Source organism: Paralichthys olivaceus, chromosome 5 (genome assembly GCF_024713975.1).
Source record: "Paralichthys olivaceus isolate ysfri-2021 chromosome 5, ASM2471397v2, whole genome shotgun sequence".
NCBI classification, from domain to species: Eukaryota; Metazoa; Chordata; class Actinopteri; order Pleuronectiformes; family Paralichthyidae; genus Paralichthys; species Paralichthys olivaceus.
In genome coordinates, this window is record NC_091097.1 from 6,385,614 (window position 1) to 6,399,793 (window position 14,180).

General features: G+C 39.8%; 1 protein-coding gene across 2 annotated transcripts; it reads right to left on the minus strand.

The window, feature by feature from the left end:
• Window positions 1-341: 341 nt before the first annotated feature.
• Window positions 342-12,977, minus strand: limd2 (LIM domain containing 2). Of its 2 annotated transcripts, none has more exons than XM_020094657.2 (4): window positions 12,757-12,977; window positions 3,816-3,860; window positions 3,435-3,571; window positions 342-3,347 (listed from the first exon to the last, which is right to left on the minus strand). In XM_020094657.2, exons 1-4 carry the CDS (start codon window positions 12,757-12,759, stop codon window positions 3,188-3,190), a joined length of 345 nt encoding a protein of 114 aa, XP_019950216.1. In that variant the 5' UTR covers window positions 12,760-12,977; the 3' UTR covers window positions 342-3,187. The 2 variants fall into 2 exon arrangements, with proteins under 2 accessions (XP_019950216.1, XP_069381182.1); XM_069525081.1 differs by lacking the exon at window positions 12,757-12,977 and adding an exon at window positions 6,622-6,748.
• Window positions 12,978-14,180: the final 1,203 nt, after the last annotated feature.

Here is a 14,180-nt window from a genome sequence, read left to right on the forward strand (position 1 = left end):
AATGTAGTTTATTTAGTTGTACTTCTTTTCGTAGCTATTGATGTTATTGTCGTTTTGTGAATTATATTGTAACTTTAAGAAACAAAAACTACAAATGAAGTTATTAATATCTTTATCATAAGCATTATTATAAATACATTTCATTATTGTATCAGATGAATTACATTTTCTTCTTAACCTCAATATATCATATAAATTCAAGTCCTGCATTGAAAATGTTAAAGCTCCTCAAATATTGTTGTTTTAAATTTTTGTATGTGAAGGTGCATAGGATAATAAACCAGCTGGGGATTAAAGGATTGAGCCATCTCAACATAAAGAAACACACTGAAGTCAGGGCATCAAATCAACACCAGCCTTTTATTTTTTCTCCAAAAGCATGTAAAAAGAAAAAAAAGAAAAAGAAAGAAAATGCACAAAATGATTGTGTGTATATAGGCGCAGAAAGGGGGCGCTTACATTTGAAAATATCCCATTACACAAATAAGCAATAGAGAGAGAAAAGGGAGAAAAGAGGAGAAAAGACAGCAAACACAGTCCGAGTGTCCTTTTGCTGTAAGGCCACCTCAATCCACAGATCAAGTCATTAATACAGAATACATTTCCAAAGATGAATACATTTAAAATGTCTCGATGACAACAGCATTGAAAAGTAAGTCCACATCAAGTTTAGCACAAAAATGACATGATTCACAGATTTTAACATTTAAAACGTTACACTGCAATCATTCACCTGAGCCTCTTGGCACCAGTGTAAAGTGTACCTTGTCTGCTCTGTTACACGTAGACGTTGCAATTCACAGATTTTGCAGCTGTACCTTGGCGAACTGCTAACGGAGAATGACATAGACAGCATTTCTAGATACAATACTCTTGATTTTAAAGCATTCTCAGGAATCCAGAGGACCGGTTTAAAATTAAAAAAAAAAAAAGAGGAAAATATAAGATATACATTGTCACACTGAAGAATTTTAATTGTTGTACATTATATGTGGATAAAAAGTGGTTTGACTGGAAAATGGATGCTGGTAAAGTGAAGTAAATATATGTTAAAGAGTGGGACTCAAGAGTAACCAGGTCTGCTTTTGAAAAGGCATGATCAGGAGATTTCTTTGTAAAGATCTGTGCACTCAAAAGGTCTCAATCGGAAAAAAAGCAGTAAGATCAGCTATTTATTTCTAAGGCTTCTCTTAAAAAAGTAGCAAATAACCATCTGTTAAGTTTAGCTTTCTATTCTGCACAGCATGCTTAGATTCACAGTAACCCATCAGTCACAAAAAGTACTTTGTGTCATTCAAGTGTCAGTCAAGTCTCAGTGATATTCAGACATTTTCTAAAATGAGATATTTGAATGGCTTTAGACTCATTCTTCACACAGAATGAAAGAAGAGTTGTGGAAATCTTGTCTAACTGGATTTTATTTCTCTTAGGTGTTGCAATTAAATACGATCAAAAGTGGCTGGAGTGCAGCAGCTGCACTGGAGCTGAGGCAACGTATTCAAAAACATCAAATAAAGGCTCTGTGGAGAACTTCTTGGGCAAAGTTATTTTTCTTACTCTTACACTAGACACTACTGTCGCACTTTCTCCAGCAGGGGGTGCTCTGCACTGGGTTTTGCAAGGAGCAGGTCAGGGGACCAGCAGCCTACTGTGACAATCCCTCCATTAGCCACCTACTGTAAATTCAATGTTAAGAAATAGGTCCGGGTGCTAAGATGGATTTAGCTAATAAGACATGAGTTGAGAGCAGGAAGGCATTTATTTAAAAAGGACACCTGCCCACGCTTAAGGGGTTCGACTGGGGGGGAACAAATAACAATGGATGTTCAAGTGGGCGTGTCTATGTCCTCCTTAAAAACTGGCACATTATAGGAACACACTCAAATACAGCAAGAGGGGAAATCATCAGAAGATGCCAAGAACTGAGTGTGAAGTAATAAAGGAACAAATCTGTGTGGTTTCTTGCAAAGATTAAGCTCCATCCATCAACATCCACATTTGTAGCACAGAACTGTAATTGAAGTTAAATTTAACCGCGTTTACAGCTCCTTTTAAAATGTTTCATACGATGAAGTGAAGAATGTTTACGGACGACAGCTCCCTGCGATTATCAGCATCTTATCAGGTGATCACACGTGGTCGTATGTGCAAGACTAGAGTACGGCATGACAGGGAATGTTCACTAATCACAAACTACAGCTCTATGTACAGATAGTATACAAAACACAATAAGAGAATTCCAGAAGAATCTCGAGGGTAAAAGCTCAGAGAGGATCAACTTATGCCATGACATCAAATCCAAACTCAAGTGCTTTCTAAAAAATTTTAAAAAGTGGTCTGCTATGCATCAATGAGACAAAATCATTCACAACACAAAAGATTGATACAGTCGTAAGATAAGGCTATTAAGACTCAGTCATACCAACATGCAACGATAAGACTCAATACGTTCATTAAGATAACAACGATGGGATGATGCGAACAATAAAAGTGAAATAACAAATAAAAACGAGAGGTGAGCTGTTGCTGATGTGTGCGGTTATGTTACAGTACTCTGTACCCTGTTTGTTCCTCAAATATATGAAACCTGACAAACTGACAAAACTGTCACAGCAAAGTCACTATACCGAGGACTATTATTTTGATTTGTGTTTTGCTAACATGATGAAATGTTCACTATCTTTTTAAATCCTTGGGTGAAAATTGACCTGAGTGTATGCTCGACTGCAAAACATAGATGCGCCGTAACCCCTCTGATATGTTTGCCTGAGCATACAATTCATATATTTAAAAATTAATGGGTGCAAATCATTAAAAATAATAAAAATTAAAAAGTATTATTATTATCGTAATACTCCCCATACCCGAGAGTGTTTTTGGTCACAATCAACAACCAATTTCAATGAGGAAATTGGAAAATAAAATTAGTAAAATACAGATATCAATAATAGCAAACCCATAATAGATCCCTAAAGTAAATTTTTAAGTGGTATGGATTAAGACTGGCCAGTCTTGTCCTAGCTGTTTGTGCATGTATCTGTTCTGATGGTATTTAAAAAGCGAGTGAGCGTGTGGGTGATTTAACAGAGCCCCAGCATACGAGGCATGTGTTCACTGTGATTTACTGGAGGTGTTAGTTACAAGGAGGCAAAGGAAGAGGCAGAGGGGGGGACACAGGGAGACATGATTATGCCGTCTTTGTTATATTGTCTGTGTCCTTGCCGGACCAGAGCTCTTTATGCTGTTTGCGCCCAAAGCCCTCGTCATAGTTGCCTTTGCTTTTGAACAGCTGTTGGAAGTGGGGTTTGCAGTAGAATTCACCTTGAAGAGCTGCAAAGGAGCCAAGGCTGTGGAGAAGTGAGGAGTTGAACAGTTAATACACAAACCAAAGTGAAGTAAACACAGGGAAACAGTGAACAACCGAATATAATCACCTGAGTTTGGCATTGCAGTGCTTGCAGCAGAAGCATGTCGTATGGAAGACCAGGTTGTTGGCAACTAATCTCTCCATTGGGTAGACCGTCTTGTCACATGTTGTACAGACTTCCTTTTGAGTCTTGAAGCTGAAGGACTGAGCAACACAAACACACAATTTACTACCAGATGCACCAACAGGAGGTGATGTTCACCTTGATCTTCAGTGAGATGAAAGCCACGCTTTTACAAAAGACACAAAATGAAGGAAGGACTTCCTTTGCTTTTCTCTGAGATCAAAAGCTGATGAAAATGAAGTGGGGGGGAACAATAATAACAGACAGACGAGCAGAGGACAGTGAATGAGGGATGAGAAAGAAGACAGGCAGTGTATATTCTACCTTTGATCGCTGGACAGGTTTCTCTTCAGTGGGGCCTCTGGTGTCCTGGGAAAAAAAAAGAAAAACAAAGTGTAAGATATATGTATGTTAGATGTATTTAAAATGCTCTTGTGCAGGTGCCTGTTCAAGGCCTGTTTGGAGAGGGCTGTTTGCTTGACCTGTAGTAATGCTGGTTGCAGCTTTCTTTCTGAAACTGTTGAAGTGGCCTGCAGTAAAGAGCCGCTGCAAAATAAAGACCTGCTGCTCGACTCAGTCCACAGAACCCTAAAAATAAATAAATAAATCAGACATTCCCCATGTTAAGGGGAATGATCTCTATGAGTGTGTAAAATCTTGTGCCGCGTGATTGAATTTAAGGGGACTGGAGGTATCTAGTTTACTGAGTGACATTCTAGTTCAAAATGTATTAGTATAAAAAGTATCATGTGTCCATCACACCAGATTCCACACTGCACTTCATTGGGCTCTTAACAATACACTTACACTATTGTGAAGCTTACTAAATGGTTCTCAAGAGGGTTTAACAGACAGACAGATTTTAATAGGTAAATAGATGTACAGACTTTGGTTATGTTCTTACATGGAACAACAATTATGAGGTGAAAGAACCACATATCTAATCCAGGCAGATGACACGCAACAGAAGAACTTCAAAAGGATGGGTGTTTTCTACTGTCCTCGTTTTACTTTGACCAGCCTGTTAGTATTGTCAATCTGATCTCTCCACCTCTCCTTCCACTTCTATTCGCTCCATCTGTCTCTTAGCACCCCAGGGAAAGGATCAGGTGCCTTCTGTCTGGTCATGTGAGCTGCGCTGTGGGACACTCAGCATGACACTGCTCTCAACATAACATAGCAGCTCAGAACCTGCCTTCTAATTCAGAAACTTTACAAGGCAAAATAACCTGCAATCTTACAAAATGGTGACATGACTGACCCTTATTCTGATAGTCTTTATCAGTGAAATTACTTCACATTCTTTCCATGCATGTAATGAAGAGTTTGTCACCCAGTCCCAATAGGTAGGTTTTCTCCTTTGATGTTGCTGGCTGCCATTTAACGCAGGCCACCACATTTCTGTGCACACTGTAGGTGTCGCCGTTTTTGTATTCTAATTGCAGTTTGGCTCGCGATGACAGCAGGAATTAAAATACTTCCCCTTAGGCACTGACAGGGTTCAGAGGAGAGAGAGAAAAGCTTCCATGATCTCTCAAGCAGGACAAAGTTACAGAGTAGTAGTAAGCGTATGTGCAGCCTGTCCCCAGCAGCGACAAGCACGGCCTCATCTTTAAGCAGGACTAACAGGTAGCTCGAGCGGATAACAAACAGACAGAGACATTCAGACGCTCGCACAGTAGCCGCCATGGAAAAGCCAGTGTGCAGGGAAGAAGGGCAGCCTCTGTTCATGCGGGGGAAAAGTCCACTGCAGACTCTGCTAAAACCCTGTTATGTAAGGCCACTTGGCTGGAGCTGGAGGAAGGGGTGGATGAAGGGGCATTGTGGGACTGCAACCAGACTTGCAAAGATGGCAAGAGCTTTGACAGATAACTGCTACTTGCTCTTACTCTTTTTAGGAAAAAATAAAGAATCAAGCAGATGCATAGCAGAAAGTATGTGCATCCACCTTGTTCATAAAAATATTGACCTGCTGACATGAGTTGAGCTCAAAAGCTGATTAACTGACCAATGAGAAGTATTTAAAAACTTTAAACTTTCCTTTTAAAAGTGAAGGAAAGTGGCTGAAAAACTATAAGGGTCAGACAAATGGGATTGAGCTTTCTATCACATTATTAAACTAGAAGTCAATGTGTCTCCTTAAATTCATCAAGCTTCCACCAATGTCTTTCATCATATTATACCCTTGGAAATCAGGGAAAATTTCAAAAATGTCAAAGAAGGTTAGATTCCTGGATTCATCCCCAGATGCAGATCTGCACCAAACTTTTATATGTTCTTTCCTAACCCAAACAACATCCTTACAGTAAGTCCACAAGTTGCTTCAAAACAAAGTTATGAAGCCGGGTATATGAATAGTTTCTCTTCAGAAGACATCAGCACAAAATGGTCACTGTACATTAACCACGAAAAACTGCTAACAAAGACGTCGGGCTCACTGATGTGCAACATATCTCCCCACCAAAAACAACTCGGGGTATGCTAGTCATTGCTACCAGACTGTAAAGAGTATAGTAATATATCTGATGGTTCCTCTTCATACTGTCTCATGTTGTACAGTATATAGTAATTTCCTTATCTGAACATTACTTGCAATCAGTGACGCGGTAAGCAACCACTTTGATCTTGTCGAGTGGTGCATTAAAGCAACAGCAGAGTGTTCTCTGCACTTATGAGAACTGGACGACGTGCTTTAGAAATAATCGTCTCATTAACAGCGAGGCCATGCAGCTTCCTGTAGATGCAATCATGTCTGCCTACTCTGTATCCCTGGATCCTCTTGAGTTCAGTTAATGTTGCTGTTAGCAGCTCAAACTTAGCCGGTTATCTAGCAGGCTGCTCGCTCGACCCACCACTTCCTGCTGAGCCTACACAATGCTGATCTTCTCCAAATTATTTAAAACAGTAGAAAACTCAGGTTTGACTGAGAAAAATTGCCTCGGTGTATTTGTAGAGAAGGTTTACTTCAGTGAGAGGCTGCAGGAGCGCGTAAAAGAGGTCTATAGCAGGATATTTGTACATATGAAATCATGAAATCAAATTGTATAAAAAAAGGAAAAACTGATAGAGAAAGAGAAGAAATACCAATGTATTTTTGGTATTTGTTTTTAAACAAACAAAGATTAGTTACCATGTTAGGGAGTAGGCATGCATTCCACACACACACTGGCAGGCTTGAGATAAGCTTGTGTCATCTTGTCTTCTTTGGCCTTATATGTACATGAGTCTCAGTTGCCACCAAGCAGCACAAATGTGGCAGGAAGTCATTATGACACATGTGACTTCCTCTGTCATGCAGAGTCCCGACAGGAACGTCAGCTGTATTAGCAGGTAAACTACAAACTTACTTCCATCCCAATAAACAACCACTTGTTCAGTACTAGTGCCTCATTAGAATGAACTGATCAGAAATATTCATTTTCACACAGTGTTGGTGAATGAAACCCCTTCATGAGCGCAGAACATGGGGTTCAATGTGAACACTTGTTGTGCAAGTAATTAGCTCGGACATGCCCGGCACTGCTTTAACTGTGAAGCAATTGGACATAGCAGAGTGTGAAAAGCTAGAGCCTGCGAGAGAGTTGTATCTTACCAAACAAAGAACACTCTCACATGAGTGGGGAAATCTTGTTGCAATAGAGCTTTGGCTCTTACCTCACAGCATCAATCCCTCACATCGAGTCCTCGCTTTATTTTCATCACACCTGAACACGCCAGCCCGGGCGTGTACCGTGTGTGTGTTCATGTTGCATATCTTCCAAGAACCCGCAGTCTAATTGAGCGCCCTTTTCTCTTAATATTTGTTTAAAGGATTCGTTTAGGGAAATACGCTCATTTGCTTTGTGTGCAAGAGTGAGATGGGTAAATTCGGTACAAATTTCATGTCTATACGTTCAGTATGAAGCTACAGCCGCTGAGCTTTACCCTCACTAATCCAATTCTGCATCATGTGAATCTGCAGAATCTGTAAGCAAGGGAGAAGATTTATGGGTTGGAAGCCTTCTGGTTTCCAGTTCTAGTTTGGCCAATCATGTTTGAGCAAGGTTTGGTTGCCTGCATGCATCAGCTATCAGCCTTTTAATGTTTCTGCATTCATGCAGGAAGCTGTTAATAGAGATGAGCCAAAATGTTGTCTGGACCTAAGACACCCACAAAAAGTATCACAGTTTGTTTGGTGTGTGTGATATAATAAACTAGTCCAACTCTAAACAGTGTACGACAAACAGAAGATGGAGTCTTGGCCTACATATTTACTGTCTACACTGGAAGCCTCATAATATTGACCATTTCCCCAAAGGTCAATTCATCGCCGAATGATATAGCCGATGGCTCCCACACTACCCCCCGACAGGAGCCACTTTAACAGCTCCCTCCGGTTCCACTTTTAGGGTTAAACAAGACTGGCTCTACACATTTACCATTAAGACACAAGAGCAGTATCAACCTTCTTATCTAAATCTTTTAAAAAAGCAAATAAGTACATTGTGCAAATGTCAAACTATTCATTTAAGCAGTAAAATGCATATGTGCAGCTTTAACTGCACACTGAAGATCATGGGTATCCCCTGAAATCATTCTGTCCTTCTGACAAGTATCTATATTAAGCGTAACAGGTGACGAATTTGAAGATATATGCAACACGCATGCACTTTATAAAATGCAACCTCAAAATAATGTCTATACATGCTTTTTGAAAGGCACCAAAACTACAATCCAGACCCCTCTGGTCTAAATTACAGCCTTTTACACCAGCTACAACAACTCCAAAGACTATAACGAGGGTGAAAGAGTTCAAATAGGAAGAAGACTCTCGTCTTCATCTTGTTGTATTCTGCCCATCAGCCCCACAGAGAGACCCCCTCCCTCTCCCATGCACTTGCTCATCACTGAATACACACCATGGTACGTGATTCACTGCAACAGGCCCCTAAAAGGGAAGGCAGGCGCTATGTTAACAAACGTCTTATGTCATTAATCCAAAACAAGGCTCCCACTCTTTCTCATACCTTAAACTCAGAGACACAATCATTTTGTAATGTTTTGGGATAGGATGATGGAAAAAGAACAATTGCTAAATAACCCATCTATCATTTGTGATTTCCAATTGTAACAAACAACATTTTTCCAGGCAAGTTCTAGCAAATAAACCAGTTAGGGATTTTTGTTTTCACAACGCATTACATTTTCTGGACCCAGAAGCCATGGCACTGATTCAACAAGTAAAACTGCTGCTGCAGGGAAGATATTCAGCCTCGCCTTAGCAGCAGTCTTCCATCAGCAACTCTGAACATGAAGAGACACAGCAAGTTATGTGAAAGAATACTACTTCCCTGTGAGGCAAAAAATGACTATTAGCACAACATGAAACTGACTGGGGAACTGGTGAAACTGTCTGCTCCTTTCGTGCAGATCCACCTCACCAGTCTGCAGACTAATCACATCTGTGAGAATGTTGGGTCTTTTGGTCAGACACTGCTTCTCTTCCCTTTACTAACTTCCTGTGTGCAACGAGACAATGCATTTTGTTGCATTTTAAGGGTATTGACCCTCTGTGAGTCTCAAGACTGAAACTTGTTTTTTTTGTCTTGTCTTCAGAGGCAGTTCAGGTCCAGCTAAAAATATAGATATATACTGGATTACAGGCACTTCAAGATTGTCATAAAAGAGGTGAAGAAACTGCGCTGCATCTAATCATTTATTCTGAGATTCATTACTGTACAGTAATTATTTGTCAATGAATTGACAAATAAAATGTGGAAAATAGCCAAATGTAAAAAGTATAATTTCCAGAATCTACAAATGCCTTTTTTTGTCTCACCAAACGTTGTCCTATTGACAAGTTCTCTGCCCGTAAAGAAGTTTAAAACTACAACCTTCACTCAGGAGCAAAAATCTGTTTTTATTAAACGTATACAAAACAATGTCACATTTATCAAGGTAATTAACAATACATATCTTCATCTTAAATTGTATTTGTCCATATCGACTGGGCCTTATTCAGGAAATCATATTTACACAGAGCATGAAAACCCTATAAACCACCCATAGACTTAAAATACAATCTTCACTCAGGATCTTATTATCAAAATCTACTGATGAACTTTTAGTTTCACCTTTAAATACTGTATTTATGACGGTTTAAGTGATGGAAAAACACACATCTACAAAAAGCATTTCTTAGATTTTTGTAGTCAGCAACTTTTGCTCCCATGACTTACATTTTGACCTGTGTGTCTTTGCTAGAAAACCCTCAAGTGTTTCCTTGTACCTCAGGGCACAATTCAAATCACTTAAATTGTGTAAGAGCTGTTCATTACCAGACTGAAAACTGGTTCTGGACCAGTTCTAGCTCATAAAATCAGATACTAATGATTCAATCATGAATAAAAAAAGCCAACATCAAGGTACAGTTACTGATGTGTGGACCTGAACTAGAAGCTGGTCATGATGTTCATGAAAACCAGTGCTTAGTGAGCAGCTGGTCTGTTTATATTTTTCCTTCTTAAAAATTGCAAAGAACAAAACAAGTGACGGCCTGTGAAAGAATGCGTTGGGTAGCTGGAGCCTGTGTTGACTGGCTTGCTGTCATCTGCAACCTCTTTGAAAGTGTTGTGAAGAAAATAGCCTCAAGTGCTGCAACTGATCAGATGTTATCACTGAGCAGAGAAGAGGGACACCTCATAAACCAAATTCTCCTTCAGGGCTGGAATTCAACATGACAAGCCCTGTCCTGCAAGTATCTACTCTGCCATCACAGAAAATTTCCATCACACGGTGAAACTGAAGGGTCCTTAAACTGTGGATGGAGATATTTAGAGTCCAATATTAAGAAGATTGGCTGGTTGAATAAGACACTTCCATGTAAACAGCTATTTCTGATTACCTGAACCCAAATAAGGTCAAACTCAGAATAAGCTACAATCTACAGTCTCCCCTTCAGAGTCTGAGCTCAATATAGACTTAAGTGAGGCTTAAGTGATATTTATACTCCAGAGGACAAACAGAACGTGGTGCATCTTTTAAAATTTAACAGAGGAATAGTTTATATATGTGCGTAAAAGCAATGAATTACTCATAGCCACTTCTAATTGTAACACAATAAATGAATCGGAGAGAAATAGATAAGAATGCTTCCAATAAAAACAATTTATCTGAACACCTTTCCTTGCAGCTCGTTGGCTCGGGACCTGCTGGCGACCCATTTAATACTGTTCTTCACATCTGACAGGAGGCGAACACCCCCTCCTTCCAACATATGGTGCCTCTAACATGCCCAGCAAACAAGGTTTTTGTGCCGTTAATGGTAATTGTTTGACAGATGAGCACATGGTCACACAATAAAAATGTTATTAGTCCTAATTGTGCAGCTTTGTTTTATATGTTCTTTTCTCAATCTGCATAATGTTTTTTGTTTTTTTTGAAGAAACAGTCAGTCAAATTACAACAACAGCCTCTGAAATCCACCAGATCACTGACGTAAATCAGCCAACAGAGCAGGGTGTCAATCTGTGCCTTCAACTCTTACTGAAAATACAGTCCACTGACAGTGACAGGAAATGAAAATCACCATATACAGTGTTTACTTAAGCCTCGTCACCATATGCCAGGGTTATAATGACAGACTGCTGTTGATGTGGTTAGCCGGACGGATAAAAAGTGGTTTTAAACCGACCACAGAGCAGCTTTTAAACTATGTGACAAAACTAACACAGACAAAGACATTTGTATAAGACAGAGTGGAACACATGTTTTCTCCCACCCGGTGTAGAGTTTTCGATCTAGTGTTGATAATCCTGTTGCTGAGCCATTCAGGAATTATTCGCAGCAGCTGTAAGCGAGATCAGAAGATCCTGTGGATATTTAATGGATCATTTCACTTCAAGTTTTAAATGAGTGTGGTTGCATGTACACCAGGTATCCTATAGATTAGATTGATTAGATTCAACTTTATTGTCATTGCACATGTGACAAGTACAAAGCAACAAAATGCAGTATATGCAGTATAACTATAGTTTACACCTGGATGCTGTGGCATGTAAACACTATCTGTTGGTTGAGAGGTTTGAGGAATCAAGACACTATGGATTGGATTGTTAGGATCATGTACACAAGGATATGAATAACCAGGTTTTTCATGCTCCCTGTAGATAAGATATGCTGAATTAGGCCGAATTTATATCATGATAAAAAAATGATTCCAATCAACCCATCAGAAAATGACAACCCCCTAAAAAGAGCCAAAACATTGTACTTAAGATGTTAAGTAGGGAAGACATTTATTATACCTCCTCAAGCTTTATAAGCATTATATCAATATATTGGACTTTGGTTCTATCGCTACAGATAAAAATGATATTGCGATAACTGTTCTACAATGACTGTGAGGATGATTGGTGTGATCATGTATACAGGTATATGGATAACCAGGTTTCTCATGCCTCCTGTAAATATATCAACCCCAGGTTAAACCTCGACACTGGGATAGTGAGTTGCGTGTAAACCTACTGGATGAGCTCGATATGTGGATATATTCTAATCAAATGGTGCTGTAAACAAAGCCTCCATTATAATAGTGGCATGAGAAGACGATTCTGCTTTTGTTTATGCGCTTATCTGTTTAATTGTGTTTGCGCTTTGTCTCTGTGGCTGAATCATGTGCAAACCCTCTCACAGACTACTCGATCGTGTTGGACTTGATATACCACACGCACCACTCAGCAGCTATAGCTAAAATCTGCAAATACACACATCCATCTGCTATTGTTCGCACAAAAACAAAACAATTAAACCACATATCAATTAACACGAGGGCTAATTTGGAGGAAACAGACACAAAGGATTGCCAGGTAGTAATAGAGGTGGTTGGAAAAGCAGGGGTAATGTGAGTTACATGCATAATTCAGTATGTTTCAATCACACTCTTGGGTTAATATTAATTAGCCACCATGCTAGCTGCCTAACAGGCGTTTTAACCAGCGGCACGTTGCTAGCATTAAGACCAGCACAGCGGCGGGCGATTCGATGTGCTTTAAATAAACTAAATCTCCTCTCGTGTCTTAAACACCGTGTTTAAATCAAAGATTAACACCGTGGCTTACACAACACCCCGGCTGCTGGCTTGCTAAAGCCTCGCATCATCACCTCAGCTCCGCTCAGAGAGAAAAGAGGAGCCGGGAGGAGAGCGGAGCTGCGGAGGGAGGGGAGGGAGCGAGTGGGGAAGGGAGGGGAGGCTGCGGACACACAACAGCCGAGCAGGGGCACTCACCATCTGCGCTGCTCGTCTGCGACACACCGGCTGGAAAACACGTTCACTCGGGGACTGGAGGTGGATGCGGGCGCTCTCATTCACTCCTCTGGGAGGCTTGGTGGCGGAGGCTTGGTGGCGGAGGCTGGTGCGGCGGGGCCGGTGAGTGTGTGCTCCGCTGCTCGGCTTCTTCAACCCTCTGCTCCTCTCGGCTCTCTCCCGCAGGATGTCGAACCCTATTGGTTCTCATCTGCTGCCGGTGCGTTCACGGCCTGCCGGACAAACAAGCGCTGCGTCTGGAACGAGGACGTCACTCTGAGGCTCTTATCGCGGTTTGTTCCTGCTGGAGTCGATCTGTTGTTTATTTCACTCTTTTGTTTGTCGTGTCCTTTGTGTCGCTTTCGTCTTGTTTGTGTGAGGTTTTGTCTGTTTTTTCCGTCTCAGCCTGAGACAGAAGTATTGATGAAGAAAACAGAAATGTGCTTCATTTGTTGTATTTGTATTATAGTTTGATGAAGAAGGATTTTTTTAAAAATCGGTTGAGAGTTTAAATAGGTTTAGTTTTATTTCAGACTCATAAGCCCATATTAGTACCATTAATTAAATCAACATGTTAATGTTACCTTTTATTATTATTGTTGTTGTTGTTGTTCTTTAGACTGTGGGTGGGGTGGGATGGAAGGGTGTGTATACAATTGTTTTAAAGCTGAATTATGTTTTTATGTTTTTCTACTTCTATATTTTTATGTCTTATGTGTTTTACCCCTGGCTGGAAACACAAATTGCCATTTGAGGACAAATAAAGTAGAAAGTTGAAGTTGAGGAGAATGTAAACAGGGATAAGGAGACTGTTTCTCAACAAACAAAAAGTCCATTAGAAACTTTTCAGTCATGGTGAAAAACATATAAATTGCACCATATGTTGTTTAACGTCTCCATCCCCTACAGTCTGTATGTATTTGTTTTTTACTTTTTCCTTATTGTTTGATGAGTTAAAATCTTGTTAATATATTTTCATTATAAAGACATGAAATGCAATCAAAACAGTATTTTTGTTGTTCTTGGTAATATGTGTGTTAACTTCAATAAATAAATAATAAATGTTTTTATGTTAAATGATAAGTTCATACTCTTAATCAGGTGCTGGTATAAAAAAGGACATTGGTCTGGCCTCCTGATAGCATTCCTCCCAATATCGCTGTCAAACTGTCCAAACCACAAAATCAAGTGCATTTTTCCTACATTTAAGTTTTTTCGTTTTTCCTGTTGCAGAAATGTTTATCCTATTTTGTTTTTTTTAGTGAAGAATACTTTTGGCCTGATATTAGTGATCTGGCACCGGGACTGCAGGACAACAACGACTAGCATCACCATTGCTATCATTAATTACAACAAATCAGTAATTCATTAATATATATAATCCTGTTGTAGATCACTACATTGTT